Here is an 18,508-nt window from a genome sequence, read left to right on the forward strand (position 1 = left end):
CATTTGCCTTTAGGACCTACATTTATACGTGTAGGATTTCATTTTCTAGATCTGAGGACCATCGGAATACCTGTACCCACACCTACTTTGTAGACACTTAATTTAAGAAGAATGCCTCATAACCTCTGCATGATAATGTCCCAACCCTTCAGAAGTCACTATCCTGCAGACATCCCCACCTACCAGGGAACCTTCCTGCAGTTTCATTCATTGTTTGGAATTGATGGACTCATCGAGATTTATAAAACGGGAAAAACTCTTTCAGATACCAAATAGTCTATCACCTTGCAGGGTCTTCAGGAAGAAGCAAACCATATTTAGTCACGATCATGAATGTACAATAAACACCTGTTTAATGTCCTTGGAATTTGTTCCAATGAGCAGGTAAATAAACGCCTCAGGAAAAAGTATTTTTTTTAAAGTATGTATTATTATAATATTCGATTGTTGACTATACATTTCAATTGAAGCTGTTTGTACATGGTAAAATGATGCCCAGCAGCGTGACGGTGCTTCAAGGTGCCAAAGACTGGCCAGGCACCAAGTCATAAAAATGCATTGGTGTTCAAATGGTGGAAGACAAACAAAAGCAGGGACATTTACACACACACACACACACACACACATGTACACACCGAGATGCACACACACACACAAACACAAACACACACACACACCTCTGCTAATAATCTTGTACAGGGAATAAAAACACACCCTACAACATGCTTCTAGTCAAACTGCATCGAGAGCAAGAGTGTGAGGATTGTCACAGGCAGTTGACAAGTCTGCAGACGCCGAATTGCAATTATGTCATCCTGGATATCTATCTACAAAGATCGTTTTGACTCTGAGAGAATTCTATTTGAGTTTTTCACAGAAGAGTCTGGATTTCTCCATGATGCTGTGCCACAGCTATTGAAACAAGTTGAGAGAGTCATTACTTCCGGTAGGTACAGCACATTCCTCTTTCTTTCTCTGTCGCTGTGTATTCTGGGAGTGGTTTAATGGGAAGTTCTGTGCACACCATTTCTGAATTTGTGGTTTGTAAAACTTACCACCCCATTCAGTGAACACTATATGCTATAAAAGAGACTAAAGCACCAGAGGTCAGATCAAGGCGGATTATACATTTAAAAAGGGTTTTTCAATAATTCAATGAAAGCATTAATAAAACAATACAAAATAATTTCCTGAAGTAGACGAGAAGCATATCCATTGAAAAGCAAACACTACTTAGTCTCCTGCTGACCGTTATCTGGGAGGTGTCAGGGTGTAGGCATATGAGAAGGACACAAGGGTGGCAGGTTTAACAAAGACTTTTATTACATTATAAAATGGAGGGAATTTGGAGGAACACCTTAACTGACCCTGCCTCAACAAAACTAGCAAATTAAAACAATAAGTGTCAGAATGTCCTAAAGTAAAGTCCAGCATCCTGTGTCCAAACCTAACCTATCCCTCATAAGCTAAACTAAGTATAAGGTGCTGGGGAAATGTCTCTTGGCTGTCCAACTGCAGTCCAGCTTTGAAGTTCAAAAACAAAAGTTCCAAAAGGTGTAGAAAGTAAACAGAAGATCCACAAACCTCAAGTGATTGGTTCCCTTTTCCCAGACTCTTACCAACCGTGTTGGTAGACCTGACTCTGAGGCCTTGTAAGAAGGATGGATGGCCTGGATACCGTTCCCATGCCTTCTTTGCAATTGAAAGTTCCTCAAGACTCAGGGGATTGTTTCCCTTTCCCCAGCGTCTTTCCAAACTTCTTAGCAGACCTGACTCCCAAGCCATGTAAGAAGGTTGAATTGCTTTGATACCTTCCCCAAGCCATGTTGTCGGTCCCAGACCCTTGTGAGCAGACCTGGATGTCTTTTCCAAGGTCTGCTGGGGTCCCAGATGCCTGTGAGCAGACCAGGTTTTCAGGTACTGCAACAAAGAAGAACAACCTGGATCCCTTTTCCAAGCAGTGTTGTGGGTTCCAGACCATTGTGAGCAGACACAGGTTCCAGGAATTGCGACGAAGAAGAACAACCTGGATACCTTTCCATGTTCTGTTGGGGTCCCAGACCCTAGTGAGCAGCACCGGCTTCCAGGCACTGCAATGAAGAAGAATGACCTGGATACCTTTTCCAAGCTGTGTTGTGGGTCCCAGACCCTTGTTAGCACACCCGGCTGTTACACCTTTCCTGCGATGGCAAATCCGGCGTCATTGGTCTCTGTGTGGAGATGTGTTACTAGGTAATTCTGATAGGGCAAAAGTGAACTGTTTCAACAGACTAGTTGTTCCACGTTGCCGGCAGAAGCACGTGACTGATCACCTGACGTCTCTTAAGGAATACGGAACACCGCTTTGAGGCGTTGCTTCTGTTCAATGTGATTCTCCGTAAGTTCGCAGAAGATTCTATCCTTGTGTTCTAAACCTTTGCAAGCTACCTAACTCACTCTCCTGACTCCCATTCTTTCTCTTATAGAATTGTGTCCCGTTTCGAGCTTCCCGCTTCTGTTACCTGTGTGATTCCCTTGACTTCTCCCGTTCGTTCGAGCTGGGGTTTCGGTTCAAACACCCAATCTGAGTCAGAGAAAGAATATGCTTTGCGGAAGTAAGTCCCGATCCTTTATTGATTCTTCCGTTCCTTTCTTGCTTTGGGCTATCATTAATTATTCTTTCCTTGGCAGTGATTTCTACCCTCTTCGGATTACAACGCTCCCAGCCACCCGGATTGCTCAAGGCAAAGGGTTTACTTCCAGTCACCACAGTTATTAGTAAGCGCTCTCACCCTCCCAGATTGTCATTTTCACACTCTCTTCTTCTCCCACTTACCTGTCATTCTTTCATCCTGTAGGACTCCTCCCTCAGTCTCTGCTTTGAGAAGAGCCACCCTTCCGAGAAGGCCAGTTCAAGACCTCCCGAGTCGCCACTCCAAGAAGACCGATCCCCAGACGCCCAGGGTCTTTTTCCCCAGAGGGTTTCTCTGGGGTTCGTGTTTCCCTTCGCTGGTGTCTACTTCCCAGTGTTAGGGGAGGCAGGAACTTCCGGGTGATTCTTTCCTTCTGCAGTTGATGCTTCAGTGAAGCTAAGGCTCAATCAGGTTAGTGTCTATTCCAAATTGTTCTCTTGTTGGGAATTAAGATAAACCATACCGTGTTGTAATCCTATCAGCTATAACACCGGCTTTCAGGTACTGCGACGAAGAAGACCAACCTCTATACTTTTTTTCAAGTTGTGTTGGGGTCCCAGACCCCTGTGAGCAGATCTGTACTCAATACCTCCTTCTTGATCCATTCTCCTGCCAAGTGGATTATAAAGTCATGAGTGCAAGTTTAGTGTTTCTCTTGATCACTATCAGAGTTGCACCTCTCCAGTGTGGGTTCCAGACCCTGTTCGCATGGCTTATTTTACAGTTCTCTCTGTGCCATTTCCTTTGTGTACTATCTGGCCAAGGTCTCTAAACACTGTTCACCAGTGTAAAGTTTTTGTCCCTTCTTATTGTGACTTGGGATGTCTTCTCCCAACCTGGGTCCCATCCCCCTTTATCGTGCTGCTGTGCATCAGGAAATGTTTAGGTGTCTTGCTCCTCAAGACCTCTGGTGTTCTCTGGGTCTCCCTAACCCTGGGCTGAGCCGCCCCAATACTGGTAGGGTTTTTCCAGTTGCTGACTGATTGCTAGGAACTTCTGCGACATCTCCGGCTACCTGCAGCCTTCTCTGGCCTTCCTTGAGTCTCTACAGCAGCCTGACAATGGGTCTTCTACACTCTGTCTGTCTCCACTCTCAGCGCCACCACATCCTCCTCTGCGAGAATTTTCCTGCTTCTTTGCATATTTGTGGGCACTTTCCTCTCCCCAACTGCGTCTGCTTCTCTGGTCCAAATTCGTTTGCATAGCTGGCCGCGCTACCGGTCCATGCTGGCATGTAGAAGACACCATTGTTCTGTTCCCTCTTCTCTTCTGAATGACAGTGGGTCAATCGGCGGATTTAAACAACTAAACCACATGCCTTGGTTCTTAGCATTGATCCTCATTGCTCTTGGCCATTTCTTCATGTCAGTACTGTTGTTGCATAACTTATGAATGTTTTCCGTCTCATTCATCTCTAGTTGTGACGTGCATCAGAAGTACATTGGAGTAGCTGATGGCAGGGAAGCAAAGGTTTTATAGGGAGGGCAGGAGGGTCAATGGGATTTGACATCCAGCCGCTAATTACCACCCTCAGGGGGAATATAGGGTAGCGGCCTCACCTCACTGGCTTCATGGAAAGAGGCTCCCCAATATAAAGTAGTAACACTACTTTGGGATTCGTCACAGAGTTTTCTCACATATTTAATGTGTAGGCTGGGACAATTGGTAAGGAGATTTACATATGTACTCGTTTCAAAGATTCTTAGACAAAGCTAAGAACAATATCACAGACTAATTGAAAAGCAAGTTTACAAATACCTTATCAACCAAAGTTGAACACTCTGAAAAATGGACAACAATTATAGGTATAGCTTTCTTGGCTTATGAATTGTTAGTTGAATTATAGTGACATGCATGAGTGAGTGAGCAATTAAAAGGGTACACCCACACACACACTAACACACGCATGATGATTTATACACACTTGCTATTACTCAAATTAAGTATATGAGTGTGTAGGTACACACAAGTCACTTAGAAAAGGGAGCGAAGTGAGTTTAATGAGTGGGTGGTGTGACACACACTCTGCCATACACTTACCTGCACTCACACACTCATTCAAACACTGAGACAAACTTATATGTATCTGAGTGAAAGACTGGGAAAGTGGCCGTAAAGCTTCAGCAGCAGCACTAGGCAGAAACCAGGCATTGATGCTGACATTTTCTTCACCCAGTGCAAATGTTGGCTTAATACCTGGCTTTGAGGATGACCAACTCATGAATTATGCAAAAGCTCTCCTGGCAAGGTATGGTGTACAAACCCAAACAGAATACGCATTGTGAAGCTCCTTGCAAATATTTGGGGTTGCCACCTACCGTGACCTTAATTTGCATGATGCATCAGTGGATTTTCTCTGCTTTTACATTATGCGCACGTAGGCCATGGCTGATGTAGCAGGATTTCTGTGTTCTGCTTAGAACGGGCTTTGATACTTTCAGCACAGTGCCCATATCCTATTATGTGTTTACATTTATTTTCTAACCTGTCAGCAAATAGCACAGAAACATGATTTGGTTAATTGCTGCTTTTCCAGTATTTAGTGGCTTCTAGTCTAGGCGCAGTTGTCAGACCACACTGTCCACCCATCACAGGTTACGCAACCATAAGCTTCCCTAAAGGCCGCTGTTCAGTTGCTGTTATATTCAAAACAACTCTTTCATTTCTTGCACATTATTCTTAAGGTGTTTTTCTGGCAGTGGCTTACTTGATACACTTGATTGTCCCATAATGTTTATGCAGTCTTTAGCATTTTATAATCTGATCAAATAACATCTTTCTTTTCATTCAATATTTCATAATTGCAGCATTCAACTAGTTTCACTCAACCCACACCTTTCCTGTCCTTTCAAAAGAAATGGAAATGTAACACTGGTCCAAAAAGTCAATTGTAGAATGCAAACTCATTTTAGTGGTTTGCGGATAAACAAAGAAATGTGCTGACTCACCTCACAGTTTGGTCAATAAACCTCTTTGAACCCAGTTTCCCAACACTGGTTCCAACACATTTTGCTTCTATAAATATTTTATAATGAGTGTTAATATGTTAACTACTTTAACCTCTTATGTCATAATCACTTATTGTCAATATAACACATGCACAACACTGATAACATACATTTAGCAGAAATTATTAAAATTAATTTTTACTGTTCAATGATATTTTCTTCCTCAGTCCCTCTGAAAGGGGACCTTTTGATCGCCTATGGGATAAGCACAGGTATCCATCTCCTTTTCGCTGCATGCAACAATTTTAAGGAGATCATTGTTGTGGATTTTCTAGACCGTAACATCCAACTAATAGAAAAGTGGCTGAAGAATGATCCAACAACATTCAGCTGGAAGGGTGCCATTGAGTATCTTTATGAAAATGAAGAAGAGAGGTAAGAAACTCCCACCTTAGCAACACCTAGTGGTGTATAAACTATTGGTATGTGTAATGGTAAATGGCAAATAAGTATGAATACACATAAGTGTATTTCCTCCTGTTGTATGATTCATTGAAAGGTGAACATGCTGTGTTTGCCAGTGTTGCAACTGTTGTCTCTGCTGTCATTTTAAAAACACTGTTATAGATGCCTGGTGTTTCAAGTACGGTGCACGGGCAGTCCAGGAAATGGGATGGGTAGGGGATCAGGAGTAGGGATGGGACTCCAGAGGGGGAGAAAGTGTTGAGTGTATCAATCAGTGATAGGTGACTGGTTCTTTAAAGAGTGGCGTCTTCAGGTCCTTCTTGAAGTGTAATATGGAGGCAGCCAGTCTTGTCTTCATTGGAAACTTGTTCAAGAGAGAGGGTGCATAGCAGTAAAAGGCCTGTTTCCTGTTTTTGTTCTCTTTTTCCTGTTTCCAGCCTGGCAATTTTTTGGCTTATGATCGTGCACTGGCCTGTGGAGATAACAGGTTTCTTGGCTAAGTTCAGTTGTGTTTTGGTTGTTGCAGGCAACCATGAACATGATGCTTGCTTGAAGGGGCAGGCAGTGCAGATCCTCAGGAAATGGTGTGATGTTGTTGAATGTTCTTATTCGTGAGTGTAGACAAGCTGCAGCATGTTGATGGCTTTCACAGGGGAAAAGGTGAAATGTGGGACTCCAGTAAGGACGGCATTGCCGACATGCAGGTGGGTGGTAACCAGTGCTTGGAGAACTATTCTGAAATGCAGGGCATTGATGAAAGGATTTGTGAAGAATCATGCAGAGTCATCACTGATTTCCCCGACAAGGATCTCCACCCATGTGGCCAGGGGACAGCAGACGCTACCTGATCCTGACCCTGGGGGTGGTATTATGAGGGAGGATCACATGGGAGGAGTCAGCTGTCGGGAGAAACTGGTGACCCCATCAGGGGGGATGCGATATTCTTCCCTTTCTAAAGAAGACTATCTCATAATTCCTATTTTCTTGATGGCTTGTTGTCACCATACACATCCATCTCATTGTAAAACCCAGAAACCCCTCCTTTCAAATCACTCTAGTACAGATATCATTCATACTACATACATACAAAACACCACACCTAACTTGTCCTGATTCTAATGTTTTTCTAAGTAAAGGTTCTAAATAATACCACTTTACAAACTTTAGAAATCGTATGGACTCCAACTTCCATAAAGCCTCAAGTACTGAGATGAGAACAGGGAGGAAGGAGTTGATACAGATTAAAGAAAACTTAAAGCTGAATGAATGGACTAGTTGTTTTGAAGAACCACGAGTGTGCAGGACATTTAAAAATGGTATCTGCACTTGAGATGAAGGCAGATTCAGAGAAGGAAGCGGTATGGGAAAGGACCGTGCTGGAGGAGATAGAAAATGCAGGCAATTCCAGACAGCAGGTAGCAATTGCAAGAGCTAGATACCGGCGTGGTGTAAGACCAGAAGAGATGATGCGTGCACTGTTGGTGGACTGTCAGAACACCAGCAGCAGCAACAGGCCTACTGGAGATGCGGTCATGCCCAGAAGTAGCAGTATGCGGTCCCGGTCACATAGAGAAGCCAGCGGGCGAGCGTTGACCTGCAGGTAAAGCTGGATGAAGGTCTGCAGTTTAAAGGAGTCCATCCTAGAGAGGAAGCTTTATCGCAAAGATGTGCCATGGCTCTGGAATGCTACAAATACCGATGTGTCTGCCCAGAACCATAGGGGACCCCAGGTCGTGGTAACATGCATGTAAGCCAATAAACCAAATAAGAGTATTTGAATACCAAACAAATAAAGTACAAAAGCAGAACTTGAACAAGTACCCATTATGAGATGTCGATGTGGGGAAAGTTGGAGCAAGTGTAACCCTTTAACAAATAAATACTAAAGAACTAATCACAATGGCACAACTTGAACTAGTCCCCAAGCATGAGATGTCAATGTGGGAAAAGTTGGAACAAGTAATATCTCAAGCCAATAAAAATAGAAACACAGTGAAGTAATGCAATTGTGCTATACTAAAGGACAATGAACCTGAGAAGAAGCCCTGGTAAAAGGAACACACCAGGCTGTGAACATTTGGGGGCACTATACAGGTAGAGAAGTATACAGGTGGGTCTGCAAGACCCTACAAAGGAATTCCTGGCAGGAGAGTATACCAGGGAATCCACTTAAAGTATATGGAAGTATAAGGCATTGTGGCAAGCTACCTGGCAGTGCAGTATACCAGGGGATCTAAACAACCTAATAGAGGATTCTTGGCATGAGAGTATATCAGGTAATCCACGAAAAGTAAATGAAAGTCATCAATAGTGCTATGCGTACCATCAACCTAACCACGAAAGAAGTCACATTTGCACAACCCTCCCACCTTGGTTGGCATGAGATGCCCACTATGACACACAGGCCACCTCAAGGCAACTAATCGGGGGGAGAGTGTTAGGAAGTTTGCGGATAGGTAAAGGGAATTAGGATCACTGCAAAGAGGGTTAGGAAGAGGTTATGGACAGAGGGGGTTCAACAGTAAGCTCAACATTCCAAACTACACATATTCACTTAGTGTAAGCAATTGGATACACTCAGCTCCTAACACTGATATGTCCAAACATGAAAAGGTCACTGAGCGGGCTGTACCATTTGGCTTGATACCTGGCCTGTCACTCCTTATCAATGTCCCCTGCCCATATACCACATCCTGTTGTATATGTATAGTACAGAGTTACCCACACCTGAATAATACTACGCCAGTCTTATACTCTTTGTCTCATAAATATCATAATGCATACACACAGGTATCACTACAAAAAGCCAGGAGGCTTGGATCAATGTTGCACATTCCTTGGTTTCCTGTATGCATCCCACCTCTCACCATATGCCCAGCCCAACACTCTTACACGTGTGTTTCCAGCATCTCATGAACTGCACTTTTCCTGCAACATATCATGAACTGCACTTTACTTTGTCCACACCCACGTGTCATTGGTTGCTCAGTTCAGTAACAACACTTATTCCCCCCTTTAGTCTGAAGGAGGAATTTAACCGGAGTCACTGTAGTATCCCTCTTTGTGTGTCAAAGAGAAAATGAAAACTGAAGATGATCATCATTCTTTTCTGGTTAGAACTGCAAACAAAAAAGAAACCCCACAACGGTGGTAATGCAGCTATGTTTTCTCAGGATCCTAAACATAAATGTAACACAACTAAGGCACACAGAAAACAGGTTTTCGTGGCCTCTGATCTCATGCACAAGTTTACAGGCAGATGATTTTGGGCATTTAACTCCCCCACGCCGCTGGCATGGAAAACCCTTCCGCAGAGCAGAGCACTGTTTCACCGCCGCCGCAAGGGACTCCAGAAATCTTCCTTCTGCAGTAGCTAGCTCTCAGGTCTCCGAAATCATTGCTACGACCTGGGAAACATTCAGCATAAAGAAAGCACACATGCAGCTTTGGCGTGCTCTGTGTCCTCCTCCAAGCTCATGAGTCTTCCGGTGTGAATCACAAGCACTCAGGATGGCACCCTGCCTGGATGTATTGTGCGCCACGTTTGCGCCACAGCCTTCTGTCGTCCCACACTGGTATTGAACTCTCCTGGCGGGGGCTACTCTACCCCTTCAGCCCCCTATCCTCACAAAAGTATACAACATTTTTGGCAAGATACCTGGCAGAAGATTATACCATGGGATCTGAAGAATCGATTAGAGAATGCCTGGAAGCAGAGTATACCAGGAGGTCCATTAACGTTGTATAAAGAAACAAACTTATTTTACAAATAATATGGTAAAGAAGTTTACCGGAGACTCAGGGAAGTGCATGGAAAAGATCTTAATAAATATATTTACTAAGTATTTGAAGTTATAATGTTTAACAAAGATGTTTTCATTTTGAGACCAAATTATCTGTCAGATGAGTATATCAGGTAATCTGCCAAAATACAAAAGAGGAGAAAGGAAACCTTATTTGGAATTTCTTATTTGAAAACAATCTCCCTTTTGTTAAATCTGTGCAAAGAAACTTAGGAAGAGCTAAATGTTCTTTTTGTACAACAACTTTTCTGAACCGAGTTTAAAGAACCAAGGAAAATGTTGTTTGAAAGAGATAGCTTTTGCCAATGGAAGTGATACAGGAAAGGACCATGCCTAAGGAGATCAAGAAAGAAGGAAAATCCAGGCAGCAGCTCGCAATTGCAAGAGGTACATTTTTTGGCCTGGCACAAGACCAGAAGAGATACTGCTAGCGCTGTTGGAATATCATTGGAACACCAGCAGCAGCAGCAGAGCTACCAGAAACGCGGTCATGCGCGAGAGCAGCAGTCTTTGGTCCTGGTCATGGAGAGAAGCCCGGGGTTGAGTGTGGAGCTACAGGGAGAGCTAGAGGAAGGTCTGCAGTGTGAAGAAGACCATACCAAAGAGGAAGCTTCATCACAACAACGTGCCGTGGGTCGGGAATGCTCCGAAATACCATAGCCATAGGGGAGCCTAGGGCGTGCTGACAGGCATGTAAGCCAATGAACCAAATAAGAATATTTGAATACCAAACAAATAAAGCACAGAAGCAGAACTTGAACAAGTCCCCATATATGAGATGCCGATGTGGGGAAAGATAGAGTAAGTGTAAATCTAAACAAATACATGCTAGTGAAATAAATACAGCGGCAGAACTTGAAAAAGTCCACATGCATGAGATGTCAATGTGGGGAAAGTTGGAACAAGTAATTCCACAAGCAAATAAAAATATAAACACAATGAAGTACTACAACTGTGCTATACTAAAGGTCAGTGAAACTGAGAAGATGTCCTGGTGAAAGGAACATACCAGGCAGTGAACATTTTGGGGTGAAGATCCCTGGCAGAGAACTATACGATGGGATCTGCAAGACCCGCGAAAGAGATTCCTGGCAGGAGAGCATACTAGGTAATCCACTTAAAGTATATGGAAGTATACGGCACTGTGGACAGATACCTGGCAGGGGAGTATACTAGGGGATCTAAAGCACCTAATAGAGGATTCCTGGCAGGAGAGTATACCAGGTAATCCATTCAAAGTATATGAAAGTATAATACATTGTGGCAAGATACCTGGCAGAAGAGTATACCAGGGGATATGAAGAAACTACTTGAACATTTCTGGCAGTGGAGTATACCATCAGGTCCATTAAAGTTTTATAAAGAAAAATACTCATTTTTTAGAAAGCATATGGTAATTAAGTGTACCAGAGACTGTGGGAAGCGCATAGGAAAGATTGTTATGAATAAATGTACCAAGCATTTGAAGTTGTAAAGTTGAACATAGGCCTTTTCATTTTGAAATTACATTATTTTGCAGAGGAGTATATCAAGTAATCCACCAAAATACAAAAGAGGTTTAAGGAAACCTTATATGGAATTTCTCATCTGAAACAGATCTTCCTTTAGTGAACTCAGTGCAAAGAAACTTAGCAAGATAGCAAGAGCTAAATGTTCTAGAACATATTGTTTGCATAAGAACTTTTCTGACCTGAGTATAAAAAACCAAAGGCACTGTTTTTTGAAAGAGACACTTTTGGCATCCTCAAGAAGCTGTCGTTTGAAAGACACGTTTGCCATCCTAACTAAATATCCAGGGGAATGGAACCACCCTCTGGATCCAAGGCTTCTGTTGGATTTATCTATTTGTTTTAATTATGAACACTTTTAGTCAAACATAAGTTAGCTTCATTTCCGTGTACCCTTAGTTGATCATTTCTAGTGTGAGGGTCAGATTAGTATGGTTTGGACAGAAGGCCATTTTTATAAATTTGATGACATAACACAGACTGATGTTTACTTTTAGTTTCCTAGGTAGAGAAACTTTCTTTAGGCTAGGGGCAGAGAGGCCTTCATACAACCCTTTTGGTTTTAATAAAGATGTGTGATGACAACCTCTCATTTCTGACGCCTCACAGCTTCATTTTGCAGAGGAGTGCAAGCTTGTACAATGCTTCTTGGTTCTTCTTAGAAATATGTGGTGCAAATAAAATGTCCCTGTCTATAGTAAAGCTGCAATATTTTGCACTGGGTGGGAGTTGAGGCGTGAATCCATCAAGCTTCATGCCAGGCAACCGATTCTGCATGGTTGGTGGGGTTTTCTAAGAGGATTTGCCCTTTGTAAGGTTGAACTTTAGGTAGAAATAGATATAGCAATAGGGTGGTGTTATTCTTAACAACATTTCAACTGGTTGGATGCAAAAAGCAAAGAAAAATACAACTTAAATAACACATCCCAGCTAATCATCAATTTCCTTTTTTGATGTATCTTCAAATAACGGATATGCAGTTGATTAAAAATTAAATAGTGATACAAGATTTGCAAAGTAATCCCATGCTCACCAGCGGTAAATATCTTTGAACAATTTATTATTCATATAGAGTGGATAATGTCCCGTAATAATGTGTATTATTTGCTTTCAGCTGAATACAATTTACCCAGTATTGGGTTGGTTGTTTTGTTTGTGAACATAATCTGTAATTTTTTATCAGACTGCCTTTTTTGCTCTCTCTCTCTCTTTCGCTATCTCACTCTCTATTTCCAGTCTCTCACTCTCTAAGTGTCTCTCACTCATTTACGTGTTACTCTTCATCAGTATTTAATCCAGTTTTAGTTGAATTGTAAGAGTACACTTCAGATATTGCTTGTGTTTTAATTTTAAGTATAAGAAAGTAAAGGATGCATTAGGCAGTAAGTTGAAGACTCGAGAAGGCGGCGCGCAAGGGAGGAGGTGGGAGAGCATAGGATTCCCAAGGGAGGTTATAGAACCAACTAAGGCACTCTAACAAATAAATAAACCCCATTCCAAAATGTGGTCTACAGTAAACTGTACACCAATATAGATTCCAAAACAGCAGGATTAACTTGCTTATATGTGTATATTTACTTATTTGAAGACTAATGTCATGGAACCTGCAGAAACAACAACAGATACACCACTTGTTGTCTCTGCCCCCTGTGGCTTCTCCTCGACTACTGTGATGTATTTACTTCTCATCCATTTTAAGAATGTTTCCATTTGGAACTGAAAATGTTCAGACTGAGAGCGTGGAGAGAGGGATAGAGAGGGAGAGAGAGAGAGAAAGAGAGACAGAGAGAGAGAGAGAGAGAGAGAGCGAGAGAGAGAGACAGTAAAAGGATGAAGGAAGAGCAAAAAAGAGATGCTGCGGCATCTTTGCATACATCCTACTTAAAGGTTGCTTTATTTAACTTACCTATTTCTGCAACTGACTGGAAGAGGTCTTTCTAAAATATGTGCTGGCAGTCTACAGCTCACTTTTTTCCAAAGAGGCTTGGACATATAAGTGTTTGGGACATGATGGGCTGCCAGAATATGAAGATGGGAGTGAAGTAAATGCATTTGACGCTACCATTATCAAATTAGACATGCACTTTGAAGGGATGGAACATAAGAGATTGACCTTTTACTATTTTCAAACCAGTGAACAGAAGGAAAGACAGACCATTGATGAATTTGTAAAAGCCCTCATGGGGTTTGCTTTAAAATGTGAATTTGGACATTGTCATTAAGAGCATTTAAGAGACAACTGATGATAAAGTGTGCAAACAATTTCATTAGGGAAGAACTGTGGAAGGAGCATGATCCCACGTTGGATAGGGCAATTGACATAGCTAAGCAAGCAGAACAAACTGAATCCTGCATCAAGAAACTTGAAAGTGACACTATAATGGACTTGAGGGAAGCCAATTGTAACGCTCACCTGATTCCCGCAGAGGCGCCGGTCTTGACTGGGCGAATACCGTATCTTCAAAGGTGATGTGTAACACACGGTTGGCTCTTTGGGCTGGACCTCTGTGCACTGTATGTCTGACTCGAAGAGTGAGATGTCTGCAGATAGAAAATATGGGATTCATGAACTGGGGTTATTGGGTGTCTCTCTCTTCTTCCCTTTCTCTTCTCCTGTAGTACCCCAAAGGTTAACGCTCTCACCTTAGGTAAGTGAACGCCGAGCTCTCCATCTGCCTCGGGGCAGGGTGCCGTAACCAGTTTCTTCACTGGATAAGGGTGCAGGCCTCTTGACCTCAGAGGACTGCTGTCCGTCGTTTACTGCACAAAGGGTAAGTTCCGAGTATTTCAAATGTCTTTAAAAGTCTTTTGTAATGATGTCTCTTGTTTTGCAGGGTTCCGGCGATGGCGGATGACGGGCTGAAGTGAGTTGAGGATGGAACCCGTGTGAGGAATAGCAGCGCCTGGAAGCACGTAAGTAAGCGCTTGTTGCTTCACGATGCGCACTAACTGTCCTTTTATCTTGCAGGTACAAGTTCGGAGCTGCTGAAGGGTGCCGGAATACCCACTGGGTTCGGCGTGGGAAGGAGTAATGGCATGTGAGTAATAAAGTTACCCAATGTCTTTAAACGCACCTTCTTTTGTCTGTCAGATGCGGGATGCAGCGCCGAAGGCCTCCGGAGCGTTCGAAGAGTTGGTAAGCTTTTGTCTTTCAGAAGCCGGAATGCAGTGTGAAGACCTCCGGAGCACGCGAAGAGTAGGTAAGCCTTTGTCTTTCAGATGCCGGAATGCAGCGCAAGGCGTTGGTGACAGCCGATGGACCAGGTAAGAGATGCGCTGTCACTGAAGACCGTAGTGCTAACCTGTTCTTTCTTGTCTTTATAGGTGTTGCTGAAGACTGGATTCAGGATGGTAAGCCTTTTTCCCTTAGGCCCAGGATCAGATGCAGAAGACACGATGAGCGTTCTGCTGCAGAGGATGCAGAATAACGCAAAGCAAGATTCATCCATCGGGTGTGGTTTAAATAGCCTCCTGTAGTGCTTAGGTGTCTCCTTCCACAGCCTCGCCTAGGTAAGAAAAGAGTTCCTGCTTTCCAGAAGAGTTCCAGTGTTCTGAACCTAGGGAGTGGCTCCTGCCCCACCCAACAGGAAAAGTAGTCCCAAACAGAAGAGGATCAGAGGCTCAACTGGCAGGTAAGTAAGCAGCATGGTCTTCTGCAGGTAAGTCCACCCAAGCATTGTGAGCCCGGCGCTTCCAGCGCTGGGACTGGGCATATTTATGAGCCTGGTGCCACTGGCGCCAGGACAGGGTCCAAAAGGTCCCAATTGGGACTGGTTGGCACTCGGAACCTGAGTTATGGGTCTGCTTCCAAGGGAGTTGGGTGAGTCCTGACCTTTTGGAAGCAGAGATCATGACACCAATACAGTGACATGAGTGGTCAAGCAGTATGGCAGTAGAGGCAATAGTATGGGACAGTGACAAGATGCAAGTTGTCGGTACAAAGATAGAGCGTGTAGAAGACAATTTAGTGCTAGAAGAGACCCACACAACATTTTGCTAAATAGAAAAGTGGCAGAAGATACAACCTATAATATCAAGGGATGTTATCAATGCAGAAGCACCAGCATTTAGCCATGGACAAAGAATATATTGCTGTGCATGTTGAATGAAGAGTGTCACAGGAGAGGTCATTTAGCGGGATGTTGAAGCTGTGTCAAGAATCACAGTGGTGGAGTGAATGAAATACCAGGTGAAAATGAAATAGAAAGAATATTTGAAGGAGTATATGAAGTTAATGTTGTTTATACAGTTGATGGTGGTAAGATAAAGAACCACATACAGCATTAGAATGAATGGAACTGGAATGTACATGTTAGTTGACAGTGGTACTGACTATAATGTAGTGAATAGCAAGACCTGGAGGTCCGAACTGAAGTCCACATTGTAAGAGTCTAGCATCTGAGACACATGAATATAGGTATTATAGGAGAGTTAGAAGCAAAGCTGGAATTTCAAGACAGATGTAAGAGTTCAATTATATATGTGACCAGCTTTGAGGTAAATCTACTTTCATGGGGCAGTCAAGCATAACTTGGGATACAATTAGATTCTAATGCTATGAAAAAAGTATACAGCATAACAGGGGAAATTCAAACCAAGGTCGGGCATGAAATGGGTGAAATTGCAGATTGGGTTCTAGCAGAATTTAACAATAAAAGAGGATGTTTCAAAGGGTTTGTGCACACAATCAGATTGAGAGATGAAACACTATCTGTAGTGGCAAAATACATTATTGACAGTATCCTTGGCATTGTGGAGGGAAGTAGAGGGAGAAATAATGAAGTGACAAACTGACCGAACAATAGGGCCTACTGATGCTTCAGAGTGGGTTAGTCCCATTGTAATGGTGAGAAAATCCAGATGCATCGACTTGAGAGAATAACATAAAAAATATTGTTTCAGGGAGTTTTCCATTACCTAAAATCAATGAATTGGTGTTGGAGATATAAGATACAAAGATGTTTCAATATTAGACCTTACATTAGCATATCATCAGGTGCAGTTACATCCTCCATCTTCATAATGTACTACATTCATTACACATGTAGGATTTCCAAGTGTGTGAGCATGATTTATGGTTTGGTATCTGCCGCTAGTGTTTTTAAAAAATTATTCACAAGATGCTTAATGGACTGAGAGGAGGAAAGTTTTATTAAGATTATATATTGGTCTGTGATTGTGATAAGAAAAAACTCGATGACAGATTGAGTGAAGTGTTAGAGCGATTAGGTGAGTTACTGCTGGTCAAGATATGTGTAGGATCAGACTCGCAAGGATAGGTTGCTGGTGATGGGTGGGTCATAGTGAGGATAAGCTGTGCTTTGTGACATGGGAGTGATGCATTCTGGTGCCTGTGGTGCATTACATGTGCCTGCACTTCTGTGCCCAAATTGTGCTGGTGTGTCCTCCCGTGAACACATGTGGTACATGCCATTCGTGGGCACCAACTCTTGCATGCAGATTGTGTCCCTTCATTTGCATGGTGTCTGTGGGCCATGCACTGGTGACAGTGAACACCTCCCCACATGCCCCAGTACACATTCAATATGGTGTGTATGTTGATCCTTTTAATCATCCAGTAGCCAGGTACGCTGTCCACCTTAACGTGCCGTGTACCCAGGAAGAGTGCTATTGCACAGGACCATGGAGTCATGTGTTGAACCCGGGAAGTGTGCGCAGCAGTTTGTGATTGTCAGGTCTGCATCACATACGACCTGCACATGTATTGAGTGATACAGCTTTCCATTCTGATACACCTCCTCTTTGGCAATAGCTCAATGTGTTTGCAGTCCACTGATCCCAATACATTAGGCATGCCTGCAAGGGCATGGAAGCAGACCTTGGTGGCTTTCACCTGGGCCTGCGTCATTGGTAGGGCATCCAGGACCTGCACAAGCACTTTTGAAAGAACTGACTGGCTGGGAGATGCCATGCAGCTCCACGACTGTGTGCTGGAATGTGCCCATTGTTCCTCTGCATCCTCTGCCTCCTCCTCCTATTCCTTCGCCTCTCGGTCTGTTGCCACTTTTGCACCTCCTGCTCATAGAGCTCCATGTCCATGACTGCTGCTACGAGTGGCAGCATGGTTGTATAGGAAGGTGCTTGTGGTGTGGGTGTGACCCTTTTCAGGAGTCCCTGTGCTCACTGTGTGCAGCTGAGTCAATTGGGAGCACCTGTTCCTGCACACCTGGGCATGGTTACTGCATGCTCCATGGTGCCATTGTTTCCATCACATTTTTCCATGTGGCATCTGCATTTTTGTGCCAGTGTTTCTGGGAAGTCTGCTGTAGTAATGCTGTCTTCTTTCCATGGTGCTGGAGTTTACGGCACTGGTTCATGAGGGTAACGCAGTTTCAGTTACCTGTGCTTACGGCAGTGGTAGCACTGTGTATGCTGTTACCAGCAACATTGTTATCAGCATCGAGTCTTGTAGTGCAGCGGTGCGGAATGAGTCCCTGTAAACCAAATTACCGGCACGTTGTTTCTGGACCGCCACACTTGTAGTGAGGGCCAATATCTGTGACTCAGCAACCTAGCCATCCTGCTCCTACTTGACCAGTCAGCAGCACATTGTTAGTATGACAGAGAGATTCTGAATACGAATTGAAATGATAATCAACTCAATGGATTTGAAAAAAAGAATTATTATTGATATAATTATATTTTCAAATCAATAGACTGAAAAGATCACAAACGTATTGGCAGTCACTCCTGCCATCTGTCTTTATGCACAAGAAGAGCATACAAATAGCTGCAAATTTAGTGCATATGTCTGAAGTCCACGTAATGCTATTTGTGAAAAGTGTATTGAGAAGGAGAAGAAATCTTGGAAATGCATGACTCATCCACTAATCATCCCTCTTGTCAGGCAGGGGGGAGTAAGAAATTAAAAGAAGTGCTGGATAGAGGACCCACTGCGAAGCCCAGAATTGGCAACAAAGATGGCCGTCAGCCGGAGTGCCAGATAACGTTGTGGTACACCCTTGCAGGTTGCCGGGTTGCGAAACGCTGCATGGGCGCACTGTACAAACCTGCATCGGGGTGCGAGCACTCTCTGGAAGATTTTCGGCCCCAACGTGTGCAGCGATGTGCGGTGGAGCACATGCAGGGCA

The 18,508-nt window shown here is 43.4% G+C and overlaps 1 protein-coding gene across 1 annotated transcript in view; it reads left to right on the plus strand.

The window, feature by feature from the left end:
* The first annotated feature begins 752 nt into the window (after positions 1-752).
* LOC138487691 (nicotinamide N-methyltransferase-like) overlaps positions 753-18,508 on the plus strand; it is a 49,463-nt gene continuing 31,707 nt past the window's right edge. The window contains exons 1-2 of the mRNA XM_069614216.1: positions 753-946; positions 5,848-6,055. Coding sequence (XP_069470317.1) covers positions 808-946; positions 5,848-6,055 — 347 coding nt within the window. The 5' untranslated portion in view covers positions 753-807. The remainder of the gene's footprint in view (positions 947-5,847; positions 6,056-18,508) is intronic.

The sequence above is a fragment of the Ambystoma mexicanum genome, chromosome 9 (genome assembly GCF_040938575.1).
Source record: "Ambystoma mexicanum isolate Mex_15411 chromosome 9, UKY_AmexF1_1, whole genome shotgun sequence".
In the NCBI taxonomy this organism is placed as follows: Eukaryota; Metazoa; Chordata; class Amphibia; order Caudata; family Ambystomatidae; genus Ambystoma; species Ambystoma mexicanum.